We start from the raw sequence: 21,705 nt of genomic DNA, 5'->3' as shown, positions 1-21,705 counted from the left end.
GCTCTAGTTCAATAGAGGGTATATCACATAGAGGTTAAGAAAATTCAAAGTCTGACAAACATGGGTAAAAAGGTCTGCTCTTCTGACTATTATTTAACTTTAATGTTACTTAGCTTCTCTAAAGATGTTTCTGCATTTAACAGTAACAGTTCCTCTCATAAACTATTAGGAAGACCGAAAGAGACAATATATGTTAACAGCTTAGCACAGTGCCTGGCACAAGGTAACCATTTAAGAAACACAGCTATAATTACTAAAATAAAATACAAATAAACATTTCTCTGACTTCAGGATTGAGAAGACCTAAGATTTAAAGGAAAGGAAACAAATGAAACCAGAAAGATTAATGTATCTGGCTACTCATATTTTTTTATATTGTGTAAAATTTTGGGGGACAAATATGTTAAAAAGCATCATACAAAACTAAAAAAAAAAAATGGTAAAGAATTGATTCACATGAATTAGTTTTCTCATACAACAAAAAGATAAAAACCCCAGTTTAAAAAAAAAAAAAAAAAGGTACTGACATACTCCTTGCTCTGCATAAACAACACCAGGTACCCAGTTTAGGAATTCACAAATATAGTAATGGACACCAGATGGGTATTTTTTAATACTTCAACATGTGACTGATATTGTGAGGTGATACTGTCCTAATATCAGACCAAGCTACTAAGGCATTCCTCATGTCCTTAAAGGAAAAGAACTATTTGAAGTATAAAATAATAATAGTAGTTGAAATAGGAGATTCAGATAACACAAATTCAATCTTTCACACATTGAAAAGCTTATCTATTATAACCTGTTTAAATTAAAAATAAAACATAATTTCTAGCATATATTCTTAGAGTAACCTAACGATTTTTCAAGCTGTGCTAAAAAGAGGTACCTCAAAACGTGACAATGGAATAAGATGGGCACTTGTGGAAAGGCCAAGTGGCTATATCACTGTTTTACCCCACAGACTACAAACAGTTCCAGTTCCACTTGTATTGGTTCTTAGGGTCCAATGTATTCTCAGACTTTTTAAAACTGAAAAATAATTCTAACAATCCACATCAAATCTCTCTCCTACCAATCTAAAAAGACAAAAATTCAGTGAACTATATTGCTATTCATAATTGACATATTCAAAACTTTCCAATGAAATTTTAAGTATATCATGATGTGGGCCCCTTCCCCCCCCCCCCAGGTTTTCCTTACCTTTAGAAAATACTACGAAAATTTCATTTGGGGCAGATACTATGTTTTGTAATATTTTTGGAGTAACTCCTTTATTTTTGTGCCCAAGGCAATAAAGATGTTGCTACGGTATTAATACTGAACAGACCAAAATACTGTGGAACCCCTTCGTAACACGAGGTTGGTGACAGAAATAAAACCAAGTTGTTAACTTTGTTACAGCTTTTCTGTGTGTGGTATATGTGTGTGGGATTTTGGCTAACAATATATACTAAAAATACCCATGTATTCAGAAAGTTTGGGAAGAAAGATATTCTACCTCCATCTAAACTGAAATTTAGATTAATAATCTATATTATATCATTACCAATTTTTTAAAATAAGAGTAATTACAATACAAATTAAAACTGAATCTAATTCAAATTATTTCACAGGTATTTCAGAATCTTATTCAAAAGCTAGTCTTTGAGTTATAAAATCCATTTTCATTGTTCAGTACTTATAAGGAAGAGTGAAGACTGAAATGTACCTGCCTTAACTCTATGACAGCATATTACTAAAGCTGGTTTTAGAGCCAATACTTAACAAGTTTGTTTACATACAATTTTTATTTAGTAAAAATGTACAAAAAGTAAACTTATGAAGCTTCCTGTTATTGAGTGCAAATAAATGAGGTTTTCCATAATAAATTTTATGATTTTTGAATATAGTACCCTGAATAACTTTGTGTATTAAAAATAACTGAACTCATATCTGTTAACAAAATCCAAAAGTGAAAAACTAAATTTAATAAAAGAATAGGAAAGTATACTACAAGCAGAGAAAGTTCAAAAAGTCACCAAAGTCATTTAGTTGGTTAATGGGCCACTAACCTTCTGGTGATATAAAAAAAAAAAAAAAAATCACCTAAGGATATCAACTAAGCCATCCAACCTCATACCCACCACCCCACACAGACACAGAAAGCAACCAAGATATTCACTTTCAAAAAATGTCTAATAAAATTATTTTTACCTGTAAATTGTTTTCTGTGACTCTGTTCCACCAAACCATATTGATGGGTACTCCTGATTTACACCTGTCAGCAAGGCAGCCAATAGGGTTCTTTGCTTTTCGTGCCTTTGATCCCATCGGAACTAGCCTCTCCTCCAGCATCCCCAGGCGATACTTCCTTGGCTAGGAAAAAGAAGGAAAGAAACCAGGCCACTCCTAACATCCCCCACACTAATCTAAACTAACATAACTAACATATAGGTGATATCAGGAATGGTGGAAGAGGAAACAAGTAAAATTTCTAAGACACTCCCTCTAATGTCCTTATCACCACCCACCATTTCCCACCCCCGCCCTCAATACACACCTCTAAAATAACCCACAGTCCTAATAGGCTGAACAACATATTGATATAAAGCAACAGATGTTTCAGAAGTATACATTATAATTCGATTTTATAAAACCTTAATGAATAGAAATTAACTTAACAGCAAAGTTAAATGCTTTGCAAAATTTTTTCCACTGTCACTTACCTATTCTCACTGCAATACGAAGAAATGCTTCGAGGGCACCAAATACAGGTAAAAAAATTCTCCGAACTATATCTTTTTCTGCTCCCATTTTGCTACCTATTTCCTACTGAGGAACTACCCCCACTTAAAAGAAGCATCTAATTCCTAAGGAATGGATTTTTTTTTTTTTTAATTCTACGCACATTAGGTGAAAGTAGAAGTCATTGTGTCTTAGGTGGGCATTCAACTTAAGGTACTAAATGAAGTAAGCTCAAATTTTTTTTAAAAATACGCAACTTTCATGGGTCTTACAAGTATACCAGTAATGTAAACAGATTGATATTAAATAGCTTGTCCAATAAAAGCATGAACTCATTGGCAAACATCATAATAAAGTTAGTAAACAATCTTTGTAGTGGCTGGCAGGCATTTTTATATGTGAAAGTTAATGATAGTTTCCACCATCTTACCTCTCTTATTTATAGCAAATTTGCACTAAATTATTATCTTTATGGGAATTTGTATATATATTTTTCCCTTTAAGGAATGCTGATCATTCTTGGGAAGGTAACTAACTTAAGACCTGAAATAAGAAAATCTATGTTTACTCACTGTTCTGCCCTAAGTCTGCTAAAGCAAATAGTTAAAATTAACTTTCTTCAGAAAGTGTCCTAGCCAGACAAATATATAAAATATAATTTTGGCCAGTGGAGACAGCTACTTTGAAGAAAACACCTGATTTCTAAATTTCAAAATGACCTTGCAAATAATGCCTATGGAAATCATTCTATGCAAATTAGATTCTAACTACAGAAATGGGCCTCTACTAGTAGTCTTTGATTTAAGGGGAAAAAAATTAAACTTGCCTAAGAAAGGTAACTAAACTACCTACCAACCCAATAATTATAGCAGTAAAGTTTTATGAGGCTAAAATATTTCCATCTCCATGCACTCTTGCGCCAATTCAATTACCCTTTATGTCTACATCACAAGCAACTTTTGTGGATAAGAATAAAAATGTACCCACAAGAACAATATTATAAATGAAAGAATTTTAAAGCAAGTTATTTCTAGTAATATAGCTCACAACTATAAGACTTTGATACACAGCAAAAATACTATGCCTTAATTAAGTTTTCACTAATTTAAAATTTATATTTTAGAAAATGTCCGTGCTAAAGAATATCCTATCAAAAAAGTTCAACACATCAAAGAATATGTATTTAAACAAAATAAAAACCTATCAAATAGGATTACTACAAGGGCACCTAAATTCCAGTCATATTTGAAACCAAGAAAATTATTGCTTTAAATGATCTTCTGTTATTCAGATCCTTCACATATATAGACATGCTTTTGAGCTGGTTATTACAATAGCGCAATTTATTTTCTTATAGCAGTGTACTAAGCAATGTAGAAAAAAAAAGTATTTAAATAAATCCAATGTAGCATTCTCCCTCCCCAACAGTTCTCACTATATGTTTCTCATTTTTCCAAAGAATTCATCACTCTTCTCTCCACCACAACCCTCAAAAACCTATAAATTAGCCTAACGCCTTTCCTCTTAGGCAAAAGAGATCCCCAAACGTGTGCCATTATAGATTTAACTTTCTTCAATAAATAGCCAGAGATTAAAATCTAATCCAAAAGCACAACCTACTATGTGATACTGAATGAAAAGACCTAAGGTATCAATACCATTTAAATTACCATCATAAGCCAAAGAAGGCAAAATGACATCTGAAAAGTGACAGCAGCAATAGAAAGCATGAAGGTAAGGCAAAAAGATTACATATAGAAGTTTCACTGCACAGAACATAAATCATAGTAAAATCTCAACTGTAAGCTAATTTCCAAATTACTTTTGCTATTATTTATCCCTTGAAGAAAAAAATATATGTTCAACTAAACATCTAAGAGACTACTTTGTATCAGGAACTATTCTAAATACTTAAAATACAGTGATAAATAAAACACACACCTTTCCTTCAAAGAGGATATAACGTAGTAGGAAACAAAGTCATGCAAACAGAACATACTCACTGTGATATAATAAATGCATGTATAATTAAGGTACCAATAGGGCAGAGACAGAGAGCTCACAGAGAAGGCGAATGAGATTCTGAAGGAGGACTAAGTATGCCTAGATGGAGGGGGGCAGGGAGAGAGAGGTACTGTGGGCTAGGAAAGATGTGTATGTAGAGGCACACAGGCACTGTGGTGTTAGGTGAAAACCGTAAGTATTCGGTCTACCCTTTAGAGGGGGCTAACATTTAAGAGCAAAAGATGAGACTTCAAAGCAATGAAAGGACTTTAGACTTCATTCCATGGGCAATGGGGAACTCTTGAAAGCTTCTGAATGAAAATTAAAGTGAAAACAGGCAGACAAATTCGTGGACTCTGACAGTAATCCAGGTTAGAGTTTCTCAACCTCAGTACTATAGACTTTGGATAATTAATTCTTTGCTGTGGAGGTGGTCCTGTGCACTGTAGCATGTTTCGGCAGCATCCCTGGCCTTTAACCTCTAGATGCTAGTAGCACCACAGTCCCAGATGTGACAACCAAATATATTTTCAATGTCCGGGGGGAACAAAACTGCCCCCATTTGAGAATCACTGGTGTAGGTGTAGGATGTGAACTCAAGGGAACTGAAATGGGAATAGAGCTAATAAGGCCTGGTTGGGGAGAGACCTGCTAGGTTAATAAAAACTATAGGTGACTGGAAGAGGGGGCTAAGGAAATTGGAGAAGTCTAACAGAAGATGAAGAAATAAAAGGGACAAAATTTTATGGAAAATGTTCACTAACCCCTAAAGTTATTACCCTAAAATTCTGAGTTCTGTAAGATCCAAACCCCTCTACTCCAGAGCAAACAAAAGCAGCACCCTCTTTCCCTTTTCCTTAGTTTCCCGTAGTCCTGTCCTAGACCAATCTTGAGAATGTGAGAGTTAAAAAATCAGGTATGTCCCCTTCTTGATCCTCCATTCTTGATAGCCTTGCCCCTCCATGGAATTCCAGTTATGGAATGGTAGCATTTGTAAATGTTGTGTCCCATTGGTAAATAACTAGCTTTTCTACCCGACATCCTAGTAAGTCAATATTGTACGTCAAAATTCCCAATCTCTTTTTGCTCCTGGAGTAAAATATCTAGCAGGGACTGAAACCATCCCTCCCCATCTCTCCCCTCCTCCCTCTAGTTATTCAATTTTTACTTTAAGTCTCAAGATTTACTACAATAATGAATTTTTAACATTCTTCACAAAATCTAAATAAGCAGTATAATAAGACAGTAGTTGAAAACAGTTTTACCCTTTATACCAGACATTTAAAAAAAAAACAGGTTAGGCTGGAACAGAAGTATTCAAGGATCCTTTTATATTCAAACTATAACAAACCTATGAATCTTTGGGGGATGTTGTTAAAATAAAGATTCTAATTCAGTAGACCTAGAGTGAAGCCTGAGACTATGCATTTCTAAAAGGCTCCCAAGACTGCTAGTACTGCTGATCTGGTGACCACACTTTGAGTAGTCAAGTTCCAGAGAATGTCAGAGAAAAAAAAACCTAAATAAGAAACAACTACTGGTCCAGACAGAAACTGAAGCCACTCCCTGAAATAAAAAGAGAGAGAAGTTCAATAGCTCAACGTCCCAAATCCTTAAAGCTTGACCTAGATACTTAGAGCCTTCAAGACCATTACTCATATAGCCCCCACAGCCCTGGCTCTTCAAAATTTCTTGCCCTGGTTCATAAAAGCCATTTCCAATGGTTTAGGTCTAAAGGAAATCCACCTTCATTCCTTACAATTGAGGTAAGTCTCTATGCCGAAAGAAAGAACAGTAAAAGCTGATTTTTAGGACTGTTTGAGTTCAAAAGCCCAAATGTACACACATTTTTTTACACATTAATTCACTCAATATTTCAGCATAAGGCTCTATGCCCTTCTTCCTAGGAATACAAAGCTAAGATATAGTCTCTTCTCCTAAAATTTCACAGTCTAGCCAAAGAAAAATCTATAAATACCATGCTCGTAATAGAAGATGCAGTTAAAGCTACCAAGTAACAGACCAATTTTTCAGTGCACAATTCTTTTGGTACAACTGCAAAACAACAACGCTTTAACAATGCACTCAACAATGCTTCTACAATGCTTCATATTACCAGCCATATGTTGTTATATGTCTTTATCTAATTAGTAATAAACTAGAAATCAAATTGTTTGTTATCCAAGTACAAAAAGTTTCCAATACCCTGAAATTTAAAAACTCCTTTGAACATCAAAAACATAATTTTGATTTCACCCTTTATACTCTGAAACAATGAATGATGATTTAAAGTTACTATGAATGACATTTTAGGATGATTTACATTTTATTAGTCACAACATCTTCATATACTTAGAACACTGGTACATATATATGAATTATCTCCTTTCAGACAATGCTTAGTAATTACATTAGTTCATTACCTTTTGTTATAATAACTCAGCAACCTATCTCCTGCCACCCCTGATAGTCTCAGGTCCACTAATAGAAACCTCCGGTCTAGAATTTACTACACATTTATCTGAAAACTGCATTTCTTTTGTAACCTCTTCTAGCTCACAATTGTCTTTCCCTCAATTAATTAAATGCCTTGGTATTGTAGCATATCTGTAATTATGAGAACTAAATATGAGATTGTAATTTCGTTAATTCAGTGGTGATTTAAAGTCACTGGGAAAAACAGACCCCAAACTGAATAAAACCACTGGAATTTTTTAAATCAAACAAATTAACTAATTTTCATATAATCATCAAGACAGGGAACTATACCTTTGCCTAATTTATTACCTGGATTTTAAAGGCACCTACATCCAATTAATTTAGAATAGTAAATCCAGACCTACAAATCACTGTAGCATGGGCTCCAATCATTTTCTCCATAGGTAAAAGACTTAAAAAGTCAAAAATAGAGCAAGCCAGCTGCAAAGATTATACTGTATTTTGTCCTGTCAATTCGTTATCATTAATTATGGGCTTTTTGTGAAAACATATTAGTTCCTTAAGTTTTCATTGATCAAATAAAAACAAGAGTAGGATGCAATAGGCAAGTCAGTCTATAGAAAAACAGGCTCATTGTTAAAGACTCAGGGGCAGGTAAACATCTGTAATTGAAAAAGACCTTTTAATTTGTGGAATCAATGTACAAGATGACAGGATGAAAACAGATGATGCTAAGTAAAAACTGATCTAAATTATATCAAATAAAGCAAAAAAGGATTTACATACACACATATTTTTAAGCTCTACTATGAGTCAGTCCCCTAATATTACCTGCATAAATTTAGTCACACCTACAAAGCAGTCATTACTTTTGTCCTTAAAACTGCAATATTACAATGGAGTTCTATGCCAACAAAATCAAGATCAGTTGGAATACCCTTACTAATAAGCAAGGCCACATTCAATTTCGAAAGAACCAGAACACCAAACTGCAACTTAAATTTTATTCTTTTACTTTAGAATGGAACTAGAATATAAAATGTAGAAAAGTAAAATACCATGCCAAAGTTATTTTAAGTGAATGTGAGTAAAGATGTTTAAGTCATGAAAGTTACTTCCACAACAAACGATCAACAGTAATAATTTTAAGTTTTTATAATGTGTTTCGGTACCTTATCAAAACCAAAGATCATGCTAAAATGCCTATTCACTTGTTAACAAAAGGTTCCCTTTTTATTTATTTATATGTGTACCCTTGCTTAAATTCAATCTTGAAATGTAACAGAGAATCTTCAGATCTGCTAAATAATACACTTGGTATTACTCTACTATACTCTAATATACCCTACTATAATTGAACTTAAAGTAAGGTAGTGGTTAATCAAAAGTAATCTCACACACATTCAGAAACAGATAAACACGTTTTAAAACTGCAGAATCATAAGCAATAGAAGACTGGAACAACTACCATTTGATAAGCACAGGGCACTATGCCAAGCACTTTATACCCATTAAGGTATTTAATTATCATATTTCTGAGACTGGCACAACGGTCGAACCAACTTCACAGATGAGAAAAGTGAGGCTTAGAAGAAGTTAAAATAAGTTGCCTATAATCTCACAACTAACATAACGTCGGGCTCTGGAGTCTTAACTATGATATTCTACCTCCAATCTGAAGACAGCTGTTCCATATTCTGTAACATTCCTTAACATATTTCACTCTTACATTATTCTAGCTAATCCTAAAATGACCAAATACCAATTTCTAAATGAATCAATCTCTTTTTTAATCTAACTGGCATAGATGGGATCAATGAGAAACAAGAGTTACAGAGGCTCCATTCAAAGAATAAAATTAAGCAGTTCCCTGTCCCCATTTTCAAAACATATGGGAAAAAATATTGGAAATTAAAGAGTTGGGGAAATGACACAGTTTGGGTTAAATTTAGCTAAAACTTAGGTTAGCATGTTTGTGGATAAGAATTCTAAACTCAGGGCGCCTGGGTGGCGCAATCGTTAAGCGTCTGCCTTCGGCTCAGGGCGTGATCCTGGTGTTATGGGATTGAGCCCCACATCAGGCTCCTCCGCTGTGAGCCTGCTTCTTCCTCTCCCACTCCCCCTGCTTGTGTTCCCTCTCTCACTGGCTGTCTCTATCTCTGTCAAATAAATAAATAAAATATTTTTAAAAAAAAGAATTCTAAACTCACCTTTACTAATTCATTACTGACCCCATTTCATAGGAAAATAGAGATAATCACTAGTAATGCCAAGCTATTAAGATCAGCTGCTTAATCCACCTTGTAAATACAATGATCAGAGTAAAAAAAAAAAAAAAAAAAAAAGTCAACCATATCATCTCAGAATGAACTACTAGCTCCTAAATCCAAGCAGTAAATGCACCATGGTTTTACTAAGCTGTCATTATTAGGTTAAGTCAAAATGCCCAAAGCTAAAACAAGATAAGGACTACAGCCAACAATATTACACACTGTATGCAAAAGGCATACTGTTTCAGTTCACATGTTCAAATATGGTAAAATATCAAACATCAAACCTCTTTTAAAAAAAAACTCTAAAACAAAAATCTGCCATGAAAACGTTTATAATCAGTCAATAGAACAAAATTTCCTTACAATCATAAACTTGAAGATTTTCTTGACTCAACAAAAGCCAAGTGGTCCCTGCACACAAAGTACCAATTACACTAAAATACACAAATTAGTACATGGTTGAACTCCTGATTTGTTACAACAAAATTGAATCTGTTCTTTCCAAAGCATATCTTTTATCTCAACACAATCTTGGAAATCCAATCTGGAGTCCTCTTTTATTTAACAGGAAAACAAAATTACCTCTTTCAAAGTTGAGCCCTTTTCTATAGGAACTACCATATTTCTAAACAAGTTTGAACCTAACGTTAATTGCGCAGCATTTTAAAGAAAAGAACAGATTAAGACAGGAGGTAAAAGCAATAGAAAGAATGTGACATTCAAATCTGACAATTAAAATGCAGAGAAGGTTGAGAACATATCCAATTGCTAAGGAAAGTTAATTACTATAGATCATTAACAATAAAAATGACAGTAGATTCAAATTACATGAAAACATTGACAGTCCCTTCCATTTTAAATCACTGACTCGGCAAAAAGAGAATTACCATGTTATTTTAACAAAATGAGCTTAATATTTTGTTCTTTTTAAATGTACTTAATAAGAGATTATCAGAGTATGTGTGACACTTCAAAAGTGACAGCATAAATCAGTTGTGAAACTCAAGACCAAAAACAAAATGGGGAGAGGGACTGAAACATCTGAAGAGGTTTAAATCTCTTAACACACAGAGCTTACAATGAATTTAAAAATAGCCAAACAGAAAAATGAGCAAAGGACATTAAAGAAACACCAATAGCCAATTAACATAAATGAGAGTTCAACAGCACCAGAAATCAAATTTAAACAACGAGGAGGTTTTTTGCCTTATACAATGACAAAGATATGAAATACTTTCACATCTCTGTGTGTTCAAGGCTCTAGGAAAACCAGCATCAATGAGCAGGAATATAAATATGTGCAACATTTCTAAAAGGTTATCTATCAAATAGCAAAAGTTTTATTGTATATTCTTTCCCTAGAAATTGTTTTATGGAAATTTTTACTGAGATAATCACATAAATGGAAAAAGAAACAGGCATAAAGTCAATATTTTCTGTCCTCCCCTGCATATTACCAGTAGCTCCTCTTTCCACTACCTATTTTTCACCTTATCTAAGACTCATTTTCTCTTTCATATTGCCCTGAGTTTCCGTTTTCTCTGAAATGTAAATAATTATCTATATCATTCTAGATAAAATACTTGATCTCCCAAAACTTCCATTTCCCAATTCTGAAAAATAATCTCTCTCAAAGACCTGTTGGGGTGATTATATAATAGAAAACATTAATTTATGAAAAAATTATTTAAGTTTACCATATTACCTGGAACAGATACAGAAAATCGTTATCAATATAAATAAAATCAGGGGCGCGTGGGTGGCACAGCGGTTAAGCGTCTGCCTTCGGCTCAGGGCGTGATCCCGGCGTTATGGGATCGAGCCCCACATCAGGCTCCTCCACTATGAGCCTGCTTCTTCCTCTCCCACTCCCCCTGCTTGTGTTCCCTCTCTCGCTGGCTGTCTCTATCCTGTCGAATAAATAAATAAAATCTTTAAAAAATATATATATATAAATAAAATCAAGTTTCTATCTGTCTGCCAGTACATGGTAAGAAATCCCCAGACAGCTTTTCATCAGATTTGAAGCACGTGTTTGAGAAGCTAACAGCTATGTGGGGAGGAGGCAAAAAAGAAACGTCAGAGGAGGAGAGGCCTGAACACCTCAAAGAAAAGACAGACATCCTCAGAGCAGCTACAGGAGAACCACTTCTCCAGCGGGCAATTGTAATACAGCCTGTTCCAGATGAGCAGCAACAGATATTTATTTATTTAGCAATAGTTAACAATTCCCAAACAAGGCTAGAAGGGTTTGGCTAATACCATGTATTACTATAATGAGAACTACCACTTATTGGGCACTTCTATGCCAGGAAATATATTTCATTTAGTCCTCGTAACAACTCCACATGGTAGGCACACGGTATTATTATTATTATTCTCATCTTGTGAACAAAGAAACCAAAAGGTTTAACTAAGCTTAAAGACACAATGATAATCACTGAAGAAATGGAGATTCAATTCAGACTGCCTGGCATCCAACCCCAAACCCTAAAACATCAACCATTACTCAAAACCACTGGGTTATTACTATTCCCACTGTTCAATCTTTGAGAGAAATAAAAATTCTGAGCAAGCTATAAACAGTAACCATGGGTGCTTCCCTGCCTATAGGAACCTGGACTCCAACAATTCAACCAATTTCCATATGTACCCATGGTATCTCTAAATCTACAACCTCACTACATCTGGCTTAAGCTGGGATAGTACACATTCCCACAGCATGGCAAGTGGAGATGAATGGAGGTTTAGTCTACTCCAGTAATAGAACAGCTCTGTTTAATCTGTAATTCTAAACACAATTTTCCATAGACACATGACTTGCACAATACTCAGGGGTAAATGATACTGATGTGGCTGACCTGCAAATCTAAACACTAAGTAAAACAGTATTTGAGAACATATACAAAAAGTTTAAAAACTGTGGTTTTACAAGTGAAGTTTTATATTGCAATTTCCGTTAAGATTTCAGTTATTTTTCACTACCTTCTCCATTTTTTCATTTTTTATTTTTCCTGAGATCAATACTTGACCTGATGTTCCAAAATAAACCTAACCATCAGAAGGATTAAGGAAGGATTTACATTCCAAATTGTCTCTGCCGTAATTCTATTAATTTCTCCAAATTTACTTCAGCTTTCTCCATAAAAGAGCCCTACCATAAATACTCTCCAGTTTCCTTGTTACTCCATATTTTGTTCCCGAGAGTAGAAACAATGTAAAAGTCATCTTTTGAACATGAGAACAGAAATGTTACAAGAAAAAAATTAAATGTCAAATTAATCTGAAAACATACAATATATATCACCAGTAAATTTTATAGTAAAGATGGCTGAAAGAGGAATGTATACTCTTGAGGTAGAAAACAGTGAGAAGGAGGTTCCAAACTAAGATAAAACATGGAAGGAAGCATTGCTAGTGAACTTTGACCTCAAGCAGAATAATCCATAACTGGACCTCCAAAACCTACATCTCCTCACAAAGAAACCACCAGCAAATAAGCCAAACCCCTTCTGATCCCACTTCCCTTATCCTAACAGTTTTAAAATCAAGAACAGAAGAAATAAACAGATACATCACAAATCTTTGTCCCCTAAGCCCAAAGACTTTAACTTGTTATTAAAACCTTAAAAATTCACAAAAGTGAAAATCTGTTATCCCAATACTAGAAATAAAGTGCAAATGTCCAGGTAAAGCTGCATATTGATTGAAACATCATCATAAAGTACAACTAAAACAAGAAGTATAAATGACAGGCACCAGAGCCTTTTTTGCTTTAATGTGGGGGGGGGGGTACCTGAATAGGAAAAGGACTCGATGGCTTAAAAAAAAAGGGCAGAGAGAGGCTAAGATAAACAAGGGGAAGTCGATAATGCCAAATACAAATTTTGAGGGCTTCTCACTCTGCTTTGTGGCCGCCCTGCATAAAAATTCACAGCTTAGCAAGAATACCCAGTGAGATGTCATAGTACTGATACACTTCATTTATGCATATCTGTATTTCAACATCCAACTTTGTTATAAAGATACTTCCTTCCCAAAGGATTCTTACCCAAAACGGTACTGTTCTCTAGATCACGCTTGTGATTCAGGGTGACTCTCATCTCTTTTTCTATCAGGCCAGTTCGCAGCTTCATCTATCTTGCTGTTAAAGTTTCCTCATATATTACTCTCAAATCTATCAGCTCTCGTTTTCACCAAAACTCCACCTCTAGTGTTTTGGGGGAACTTAACTTTCCCCCAAAGTACACAGGTGTAATTCAATTTCTTCCACCACCACCCCTGGCCAACAATTTTACACATTTTCAAATACTGGTTACTTTCCCTATCTATAACATTAAATGTATCTAATGTAGGAAAAAAAAAAAATCACTGCTTCTCAAACATCAGTTGTGAAATACCATGATGATTTAATAATAATTTCCTAAATATCATGGTTGCATATTTTATAAAGTAAAAATGAGTTACTAGAAAAATGAGCACATATTTGGATGTTGCAGTATCAAATTATCAAATTACAGAAGTTTCTAAAAATTTACTTCCAGTATTTTAACTTACCTCCCTACAGACAGGTCACAAATACTTCAGGGACTAGCGCCAGTCCCTGGACACGAGCAGTACTACCCTAATGCATATATTCTCGATATACAACTCTTCAGGAAGTTGTCACACATCTAGCAACAATAAAGCAGCTCAGGCAAATGGCTATCAACCTGTTTAATACTGTTTTTCACATCCCACATTTTACTTCAACCAGTCCCTATAGATATAAAGGCCCTCAGTCATAGCCTCTTAGCTCATATATGATAGAGAGAATTTAAAAATTTGCTGAAGATCCTCTCTACTTGTAATCAAGCAATACCTTCTGATCGAGTATATGCTTCAACATATTCCTCAAGTTCAAGAAAACCCCAACTCAAAATGTCTTTTCACCATAAACGCTTCTGCATCTAGAGAATTCTATTTAGCAATCATCAGATATTTAAACTAGCAAGAATTAATATACTATAAGTAGGTTCATGGACTGCCTCTTCAACTAGACTTGAGAGAAGCAGTAAAAACATCAATCCATTCTTTTTCAATTTTCCACATAGCACATAGTAAGTCTGCTTACAATAAAAATAGTTGATCTGATCCCAATAATTCACATACTCCCCAGGCAATGATTCATTTTAGCATACCTGGCCCAATGATTGGCCCAAATGAGATTTCCAGAAAATAGTTTAGCTATGCAACAACAGTAGGTATGGCCTATCTGTTCTCCAATATCATTATGAAATAAAATGTCTCTGAGTAATCATGATGGCCTGCTTAGATTAACCTCGAATTATATTTACCTAAATTTGAGTTACTGCCACTAAAACTGCATCATTAAACAGACATTAAGAATTACTACAACAAAAGAAAGTCTACATGCGTCTTCAATTCCCAACTTGTAGCATGCAATACTCTTATGCTAAGAGTTTTTCTAACACAAAGAATTTTAAACCTCAATTCAACCATTAAAAATTTTAAAACATATGCAACTCGTACCAACATAGATTCCTAACTATACAGTCCACTACTGGAAAAAAATCTCTTATGTCCCTTCATATTATTTTAAATGTAAATGGCAAGAAAATATGGTCTTTCAAAGATAAACTATGTGAACCCTGAATTTCTAAGTAGAGACTAACACGTAGGTCCTTTCAGTTTAGAGAGACACTGAGTTTTAAAGATGAAAGACACCACAGCAATTATCCAGGCCATGTTCTTCATTTCATGGATATAAAGATTACAGCCCAGAAAGTTGGCCCAAGGTCACAAAGCTAGAGATCCAGGACCTCAAAAGTTCCAACACAATGCTCATTTCACCATATTAATCTGCTTCCATTTCAAATACTGAGGTCACATTGGTAATAACATTTCCTTTTACTACTTTCCTTTATTGAAATGAATTTTAAAAGAATGGGCACTACATCCTTTTTCCAATCTCCAAAGATTTTTACTATTTTCTCAAAAACAAATGCAAGTAGCTCTAAATCATATATTTCAACTTTAAGGTACAGTCCACTAAACTCTCACATTACGAACACTGTTAAGTATTTATCTGCCATTCTAGTTTTATTTTCTACTCATATATCAGAAATGCAACTTACCACAATTAACTGATTATTAAAAATGTGAAAAGGCCATTAAGGGGACCCCTAAGGCTTCTTAAGGACTTTGTATTTTTCCTTACACTATACAGCTCTAGATAATTTGATTTCTAGCTTGTATCTGCTTTTTGGCATTTCACAGTTTCCTTCCATATTGACAGGCTTTGCCTATTGTCACTTCTCACTACTGCCAATGAGTCAGCCTGCGTCCAATTCTATTCCACTTCTACTATAAGGATTCAGAAACTACATATTCCAATTTATGAGACTAACATATAAAGCAAGAGTAAATGTGCTCTTGATGATAGCCCATAAGGAAGTCTATAAAATCAAGCCCACACATTTCTGATTATCATTAAAAGCATTCTGTAATTATTACCTCCTTGACCTTATCTGTTTCAAAATGGAGATAATAGTAGGTACATAAGGTATTGAAGTCATCTATACCCGACCCCATAATTCTTGAGAATATCTAAGTTTCTTGAATGTCATTTTATACTACTCTCCGATCAGATACTTCCTAAAAGCATCTTAAACTTATATCAATTTCCTAAAATTAATACTCTTTATATTGGGGGTCTTTCTTCCATTACTTAGGAAACTGAAATTAGTTATAACACTGTAGTAATTTCCACCAAGATTTACAACCTCCTGAACATCTTTAGGGGCTACTGATCCTAACCAAAATTACCACCTTCTCTAGATTATTAGTACTATTAATATAATAATTCTCATTAAGACTCAAAGGCATCAAACTATAATAGAATTTCATTTCTCCTTATCATAGAACTACTCCCTATAAAATACTTCAGAATCTATGCAAGGCCTAGCAACCTCAATTCTAAATAAAATACAATTAAGAGATTTTAACATGAAGAGATTTTAAACTGTTTTCAAACAGGTGAACCAATTATGAAAAGTTGAAGATTTTTAATGTTGCCTTGTAATGAGGCGTTTAAATTAGGGGAGAAATCTTTGAAATTTAGACAAAGCAGTCAAAAAATAAAGTTAAAACATGATTAATGTGCCTATAAAGGGTCACAGTAACAGAAACTACAACATTAAATTAGATGTTTTCTTAGAAACAGAATACATTAAGATAAAGAAAATGAGCAAAAGAAGGATTTCATCCCTTCACATAAAAAATCTCTATTTCATGCACAGAGACAAATAAAACTCTACATATATGAAATACGTAACAAGGAAAAGGGCAAATGAAAGCAAGAAAATATCCCAATTCATAAAAAGCACCCCCCAACTTAAGAGAATATTGACCATTATATAGGTGATGACCCCAATATCGCCTCTATATTCCATTTAGTCGAACATAAGTTTCAACTTCACCTACCTTTCTTCTCTGAGAGATGTTGAGGGCACCAAAATCATTAAACAAGGATGAAGCAGGTGAAGTTAGAGGATCTGGAAGGTAAGTTACAAAAGTTTCCACACAGACAACTCAAGTAACCCACAAATCTAATAAATGTTTAACTTGACAATGCTTGTAACAGTAATAAAAATCATACATCACCGTAACAGTTAAAATCAATGCCTCACATACAGTGGATGTTCAAATATTTTATAAGGGACTAAATCACAAATTGGAGAATACTTCTTTCAGCCAACACTGAATACACATTTAATCAGAAGCTATATGGATTAATTAGGGTGCATCTGTTTGCTTAGAACCAAAAGAAAAATCAAACAAAAAAAAAGAAAAGAGGACTCTTAACCATGCTATCAGTAATGTGTTTAGGAAGGAAAAAGTCTACCTGTAGTAACTGTCTGCATGCTTCAGACCAAATCATGAGAAAAATTAAAAGGGGCGGTGAGGTGGGAAGGACAGTAAAACACACTCCAAGGGACCGGACTTGGATTTTAACACTTAGGCAAGGCCTTAAAACCATCCAGTCTAGAGAACAGTCCATCTTTTAAGTTTATCACCAGATATTTTATATTCTTACTAAAAATATACATAAATTGTTTTTAAAGATTGAAGTATTACATGTTTCAAAACACAAACATAAAATTCAAAGATTTTATATTTTCAAAGTTCTATGACTCTGTGGGCAGAAATCACAAACGAAAGTATATCTCTAAATTGTTTTTCACTTAATAAAATCAGAAGTTTCTGAAAAGGTATACATGATATACATGGAAATACTTTATCTTCAATTCTGAGCTCTAGTTAATCTTATGTTTCTCATTAAATTATCTATAAAATTCTAAAAACCATACTAAATGTTCTCATTTAAAGGAATCTTAAATCTCTTCATAATGCAATATAGATTGCTGCTTAATTTCTCTAGCTTCGTCTGCCTGAATTTTCATAGTCTGGTCCTTCATTAGAATTAACAATTTAATAATGCAAAGAAAGAGAAGCTAATAAAATAACAAGATGTGAAATATTTTTATGTAATTTATACATTCAAGGCACTTATAAAAATAGATAATATTATTCATCCTTTATTCTACTTTTGATATATTTAAAAGTCAACATATAAACTCTATGGGAATGCTAAAAATATTATTACACTACCAATTAGTTTCTAATAATTTTATTCAGTATTAAAATGTTTCTTTTTTTTCCTACAGCAAAAAAAGTTGAAATATCCAAATAGTGATAGAAATTTGATACACACATAAAATGTCTCAGAAAATAATCAACATGCAAACTCCTCTTCTCACCATTAATAATAACTGTTAACATTTTACTGATGCAGAGTATTAACACTCAACTGTTACATATTTTTAAGAATTCTTGAACATTTGTTTTTATTTTTTTGTTTAACATTTGTTTTTAAAATAGGATACAGAAAGATACTTGGAAATTCCATATCAAAAACCTTAAAAATGACCATAATCTTTGAAACAGTAATTCCATGTCCGTTTCCAAAAGCATAATTCAAAATATGAATACAGATTCATACACACAGTCCAATATTAGAGTATATACTTTTTTTAAAAAAAGTTTAGTATACTAAATTATGAAAATAAGCAATAGAATACAATTTATAATGACCAAGAAACACTCATGATATAATTTAAAACTATATAATGCAATCTTAAATATTATCATGTATATACTTAGCTAAGTATTATTAAATATTATGTATGTATACATATGTATATATATTCACAGACATAACCATTATTTGGAATTATACAGAATCCAAATAATAGTTATTTGGAGTGAAAATAATCATTCTTATTCTCTTCCTTATACCCATTTATAATTTTCAAGATTTCTACAATGAACATATTATTTTCAGAGTCAGAAATAGAAAAGAGAAAAAGGGACCAAGTCTTACCATGGCCTGCATATGGCTTGGCACTGTCATTTAGAAGACTTGGGGAGCTGCTACTATTAGTCATTCTCTGAAAAACAAAACAGATACACATAATATTCACTGAGAAATACAGAATTAAGAATATTCAACCAATTCAGACTCTCTTTGCTTCTTCCCCTCTAATCCACTTCTCATATTACTGACACTCTCATCTTCTTATATATGTCACTATATGGATTATAATTCATGCAAAGATTTCCAAATACTCTTTATAACACATCAAATGAAAATTTTACTCACTAGCCAGGTATTTAAAACCAATTTTGAATTGCACTTCCATAACATATTAGATTGGGCAACATACATAACTAGTAAGTCTCCTCATCTATAAAATATAAATTTCAATATCCATCTCAGAATACGTGAAGTGACTATGTATAAAATCAACAAGTGCCTTCTAACACCCTCTCCCAATGCATATTACCATTTATACACCTTATAGATTCTATCAAATCAGGCTATTCTCTGTTCTCTAAACATGTTTCACGCTTTCTTATACTCCATAGCCTCCAGTCTCTCCATCCTGAAAGGCCTTCACTCCATACCCGCAAAACACACAGAAGAGTGAAATTAGTCTCTTTCCATCTATCCTCTACACACTCCACTGTCATCCCACCCCATCCCCACCCTTGAAAGCTCACCCTGAATCCAACTCTATCCTACCTAACTATATCACCTCCTAAAACCTTACCTCTTACTCAAGAAATTTAGGAATAAATGAAGACTCTAGACATCCCCCACCACTGGAATAAACTTCACTGTTTAGTGCCATATAAATTCATACTAAGGATACCTGCATCAAGGGATACTTTGTTTCCACTGGGCTTCCAAATCCATTAACTCCAATAAAGCTGGTGCTGAAATAGGAATCTGTGAGACTGGTATCAGTTAAAGCACCTCCATCTATTCCAGGAACTGAAAGATAAGGAAAATTCAAATATTTTAATTATTTAAAAGCACAAAATCTTGATGTAATTCCTGCATCTCCAAATAAATTTTAAAGTCTCAAATCTCTGTCACACTTATTTTTATTTATCTGTTCATAACAAAAGACGGGACCAAATAAAATTGGCTCAGGTCGAAAAATCTGTCCATCAATGCTCAAGTTGACTGATTTCTTTCCCACAAAGTAATTTATTTTATATTAGTCACATAAGCACCCCCAAGCATAACATGAAGAAACAAACCACACTTGCATTTCGTTTTCTCATCATTTTCTTTAACTTTGCAAGAAGACAGTAGAATATAAAACACTACAATTTCTCCTGTGAATCTTCACGTGAGAAAGATTTAAGTTTCTCAGGACTGTTTCTCTTAACCTATCTTATGAAACAGACCAGCAGTCTCACATTAACTCATAACTCAGTAAAAACAATTATGCAGATGTAGGAATGAGACAGAGTTCAGGAATATAGATAAGCTGCTGATTTTGGGATAGGTAAATGCAGAATGATTATAACTAGGAGGACAATCCGTTATATATCAACAAAGTAATGGACAATCTGTTGTAGATGTTGGAATGCTATTTTCCAAGCTCCCAGTTAAGTACAAAGTCATAAGCTTTACAGATCAGCTAAGTTCCAAGTAGATTGTCCTCTTCTAGGCACAGCCTCCGAGAACCACTGAAACCACTCTGACCTCCAACCAAGAAGAAAACTAAACAAAATGCTGATGGCTCAATATAGGGTGCTATGATCTGGATTTCTGTATAACCACAAAATTCCTATGTTGAAATCCTAACCCCCAAAGATAATAGTAAAGGAGGTAGGGCCTTTGGGAGGTGCTTAGGTCACGGGAGTGGAGCCCTCAGGAATAAGATTAATGCTCCTATAAAAGACACCTACAGAGATCCCTAGCCCCTTCAACCATGTGAGAACACGAGGTACCCACTTATGAACCAGGAAGTAGGTTCTTGCTAACACCACACAAAATCTACCAGTGCTATGATACTGGACTTCCCAGGCTCCAGAACAGCGAGAAATACATTTCTGTTGTTTATAAAACAACCACTCTGTCATATTTTATTATAGTGGCCCAAACAGACTAATACATAGGGATTCCTTGGAAAGCAACCTGAGGTAATTTTTAGTCTCTTTTTAAGATTTATTTCTCAAAATTTCCAAAATTAAAATGTATTCCTTTTATAATTACAAAAAGATCATTTTTAATGGTTCATATCTTTTAAATTAGTGTTTACAATTTCAGATGTGGCTGAAGAATATAATCAGAAACATCTAAAGTTTTATACGTGAAGTTGTTCATCATGTTGTCCATTTATATACAAGTATTAAAAGTATTATTTTAATAACAAATTAGACACAAGGTGAAATACCCAACAACAACAAAAAAATTAAGTAAATTTGAACATATCTTTTGAAAGAATACGTAAATACTTAAATACTTAAATAATTTGAAATTATTTAAAAATCATAATAATTAATGTATGGGATTTATTAATACTCTAGCAAATCAAAAACTGGGAAAAGAGACAAAATAAAACTGGCAAAATGCTGGTCCTTATTGAAGCTGAGTGATAGGGAACTATTATATTCTCCTCTCTACGTTTATCAAAGTTTAAAATTTTCCATAATAAAAGGTTGTAGAAAATGAGAATAAATAAATGGTATGTATCGTAACTGTTTGCAATCTGAAGTGAAAAGGGAACGCATTTTTATTATTGTATGATAATTAGTGTGCTAACATATATACACACACAGATTATAAGACTGAATATATATGTATATTCAGTCCTATATATATTCAGTCTTACGTATATAT

General features: G+C 33.6%; 1 protein-coding gene across 11 annotated transcripts in view; it reads right to left on the bottom strand.

Moving 5' to 3' along the window:
- The window catches only part of PAN3 (poly(A) specific ribonuclease subunit PAN3), a 233,257-nt gene that overhangs the window by 192,419 nt on the left and 19,133 nt on the right, over positions 1-21,705 (bottom strand). For 9 of the 11 annotated variants that reach the window (XR_005832278.1, XR_005832276.1, XM_040621849.1 and 6 more), the window contains exons 2-5: positions 19,721-19,842; positions 18,889-18,955; positions 16,929-16,999; positions 2,197-2,358 (exon numbers count right to left, since the gene is read on the bottom strand). Coding sequence is in view for 9 of the 11 variants with exons in the window: in XM_040621849.1 (XP_040477783.1) it covers positions 2,197-2,358; positions 16,929-16,999; positions 18,889-18,955; positions 19,721-19,842 (422 nt within the window). In the remaining 2 variants the exon portion in view is untranslated. The remainder of the gene's footprint in view (positions 1-2,196; positions 2,359-16,928; positions 17,000-18,888; positions 18,956-19,720; positions 19,843-21,705) is intronic. The other 2 variants (XM_040621808.1, XM_040621814.1) reach the window with 1 other exon arrangement.

The sequence above is a fragment of the Ursus maritimus genome, unplaced genomic scaffold, assembly GCF_017311325.1.
Source record: "Ursus maritimus isolate PB19 unplaced genomic scaffold, ASM1731132v1 scaffold_10, whole genome shotgun sequence".
Lineage (NCBI taxonomy): Eukaryota > Metazoa > Chordata > Mammalia > Carnivora > Ursidae > Ursus > Ursus maritimus.
This window is presented reverse-complemented; position numbering and strand designations above follow the sequence as displayed.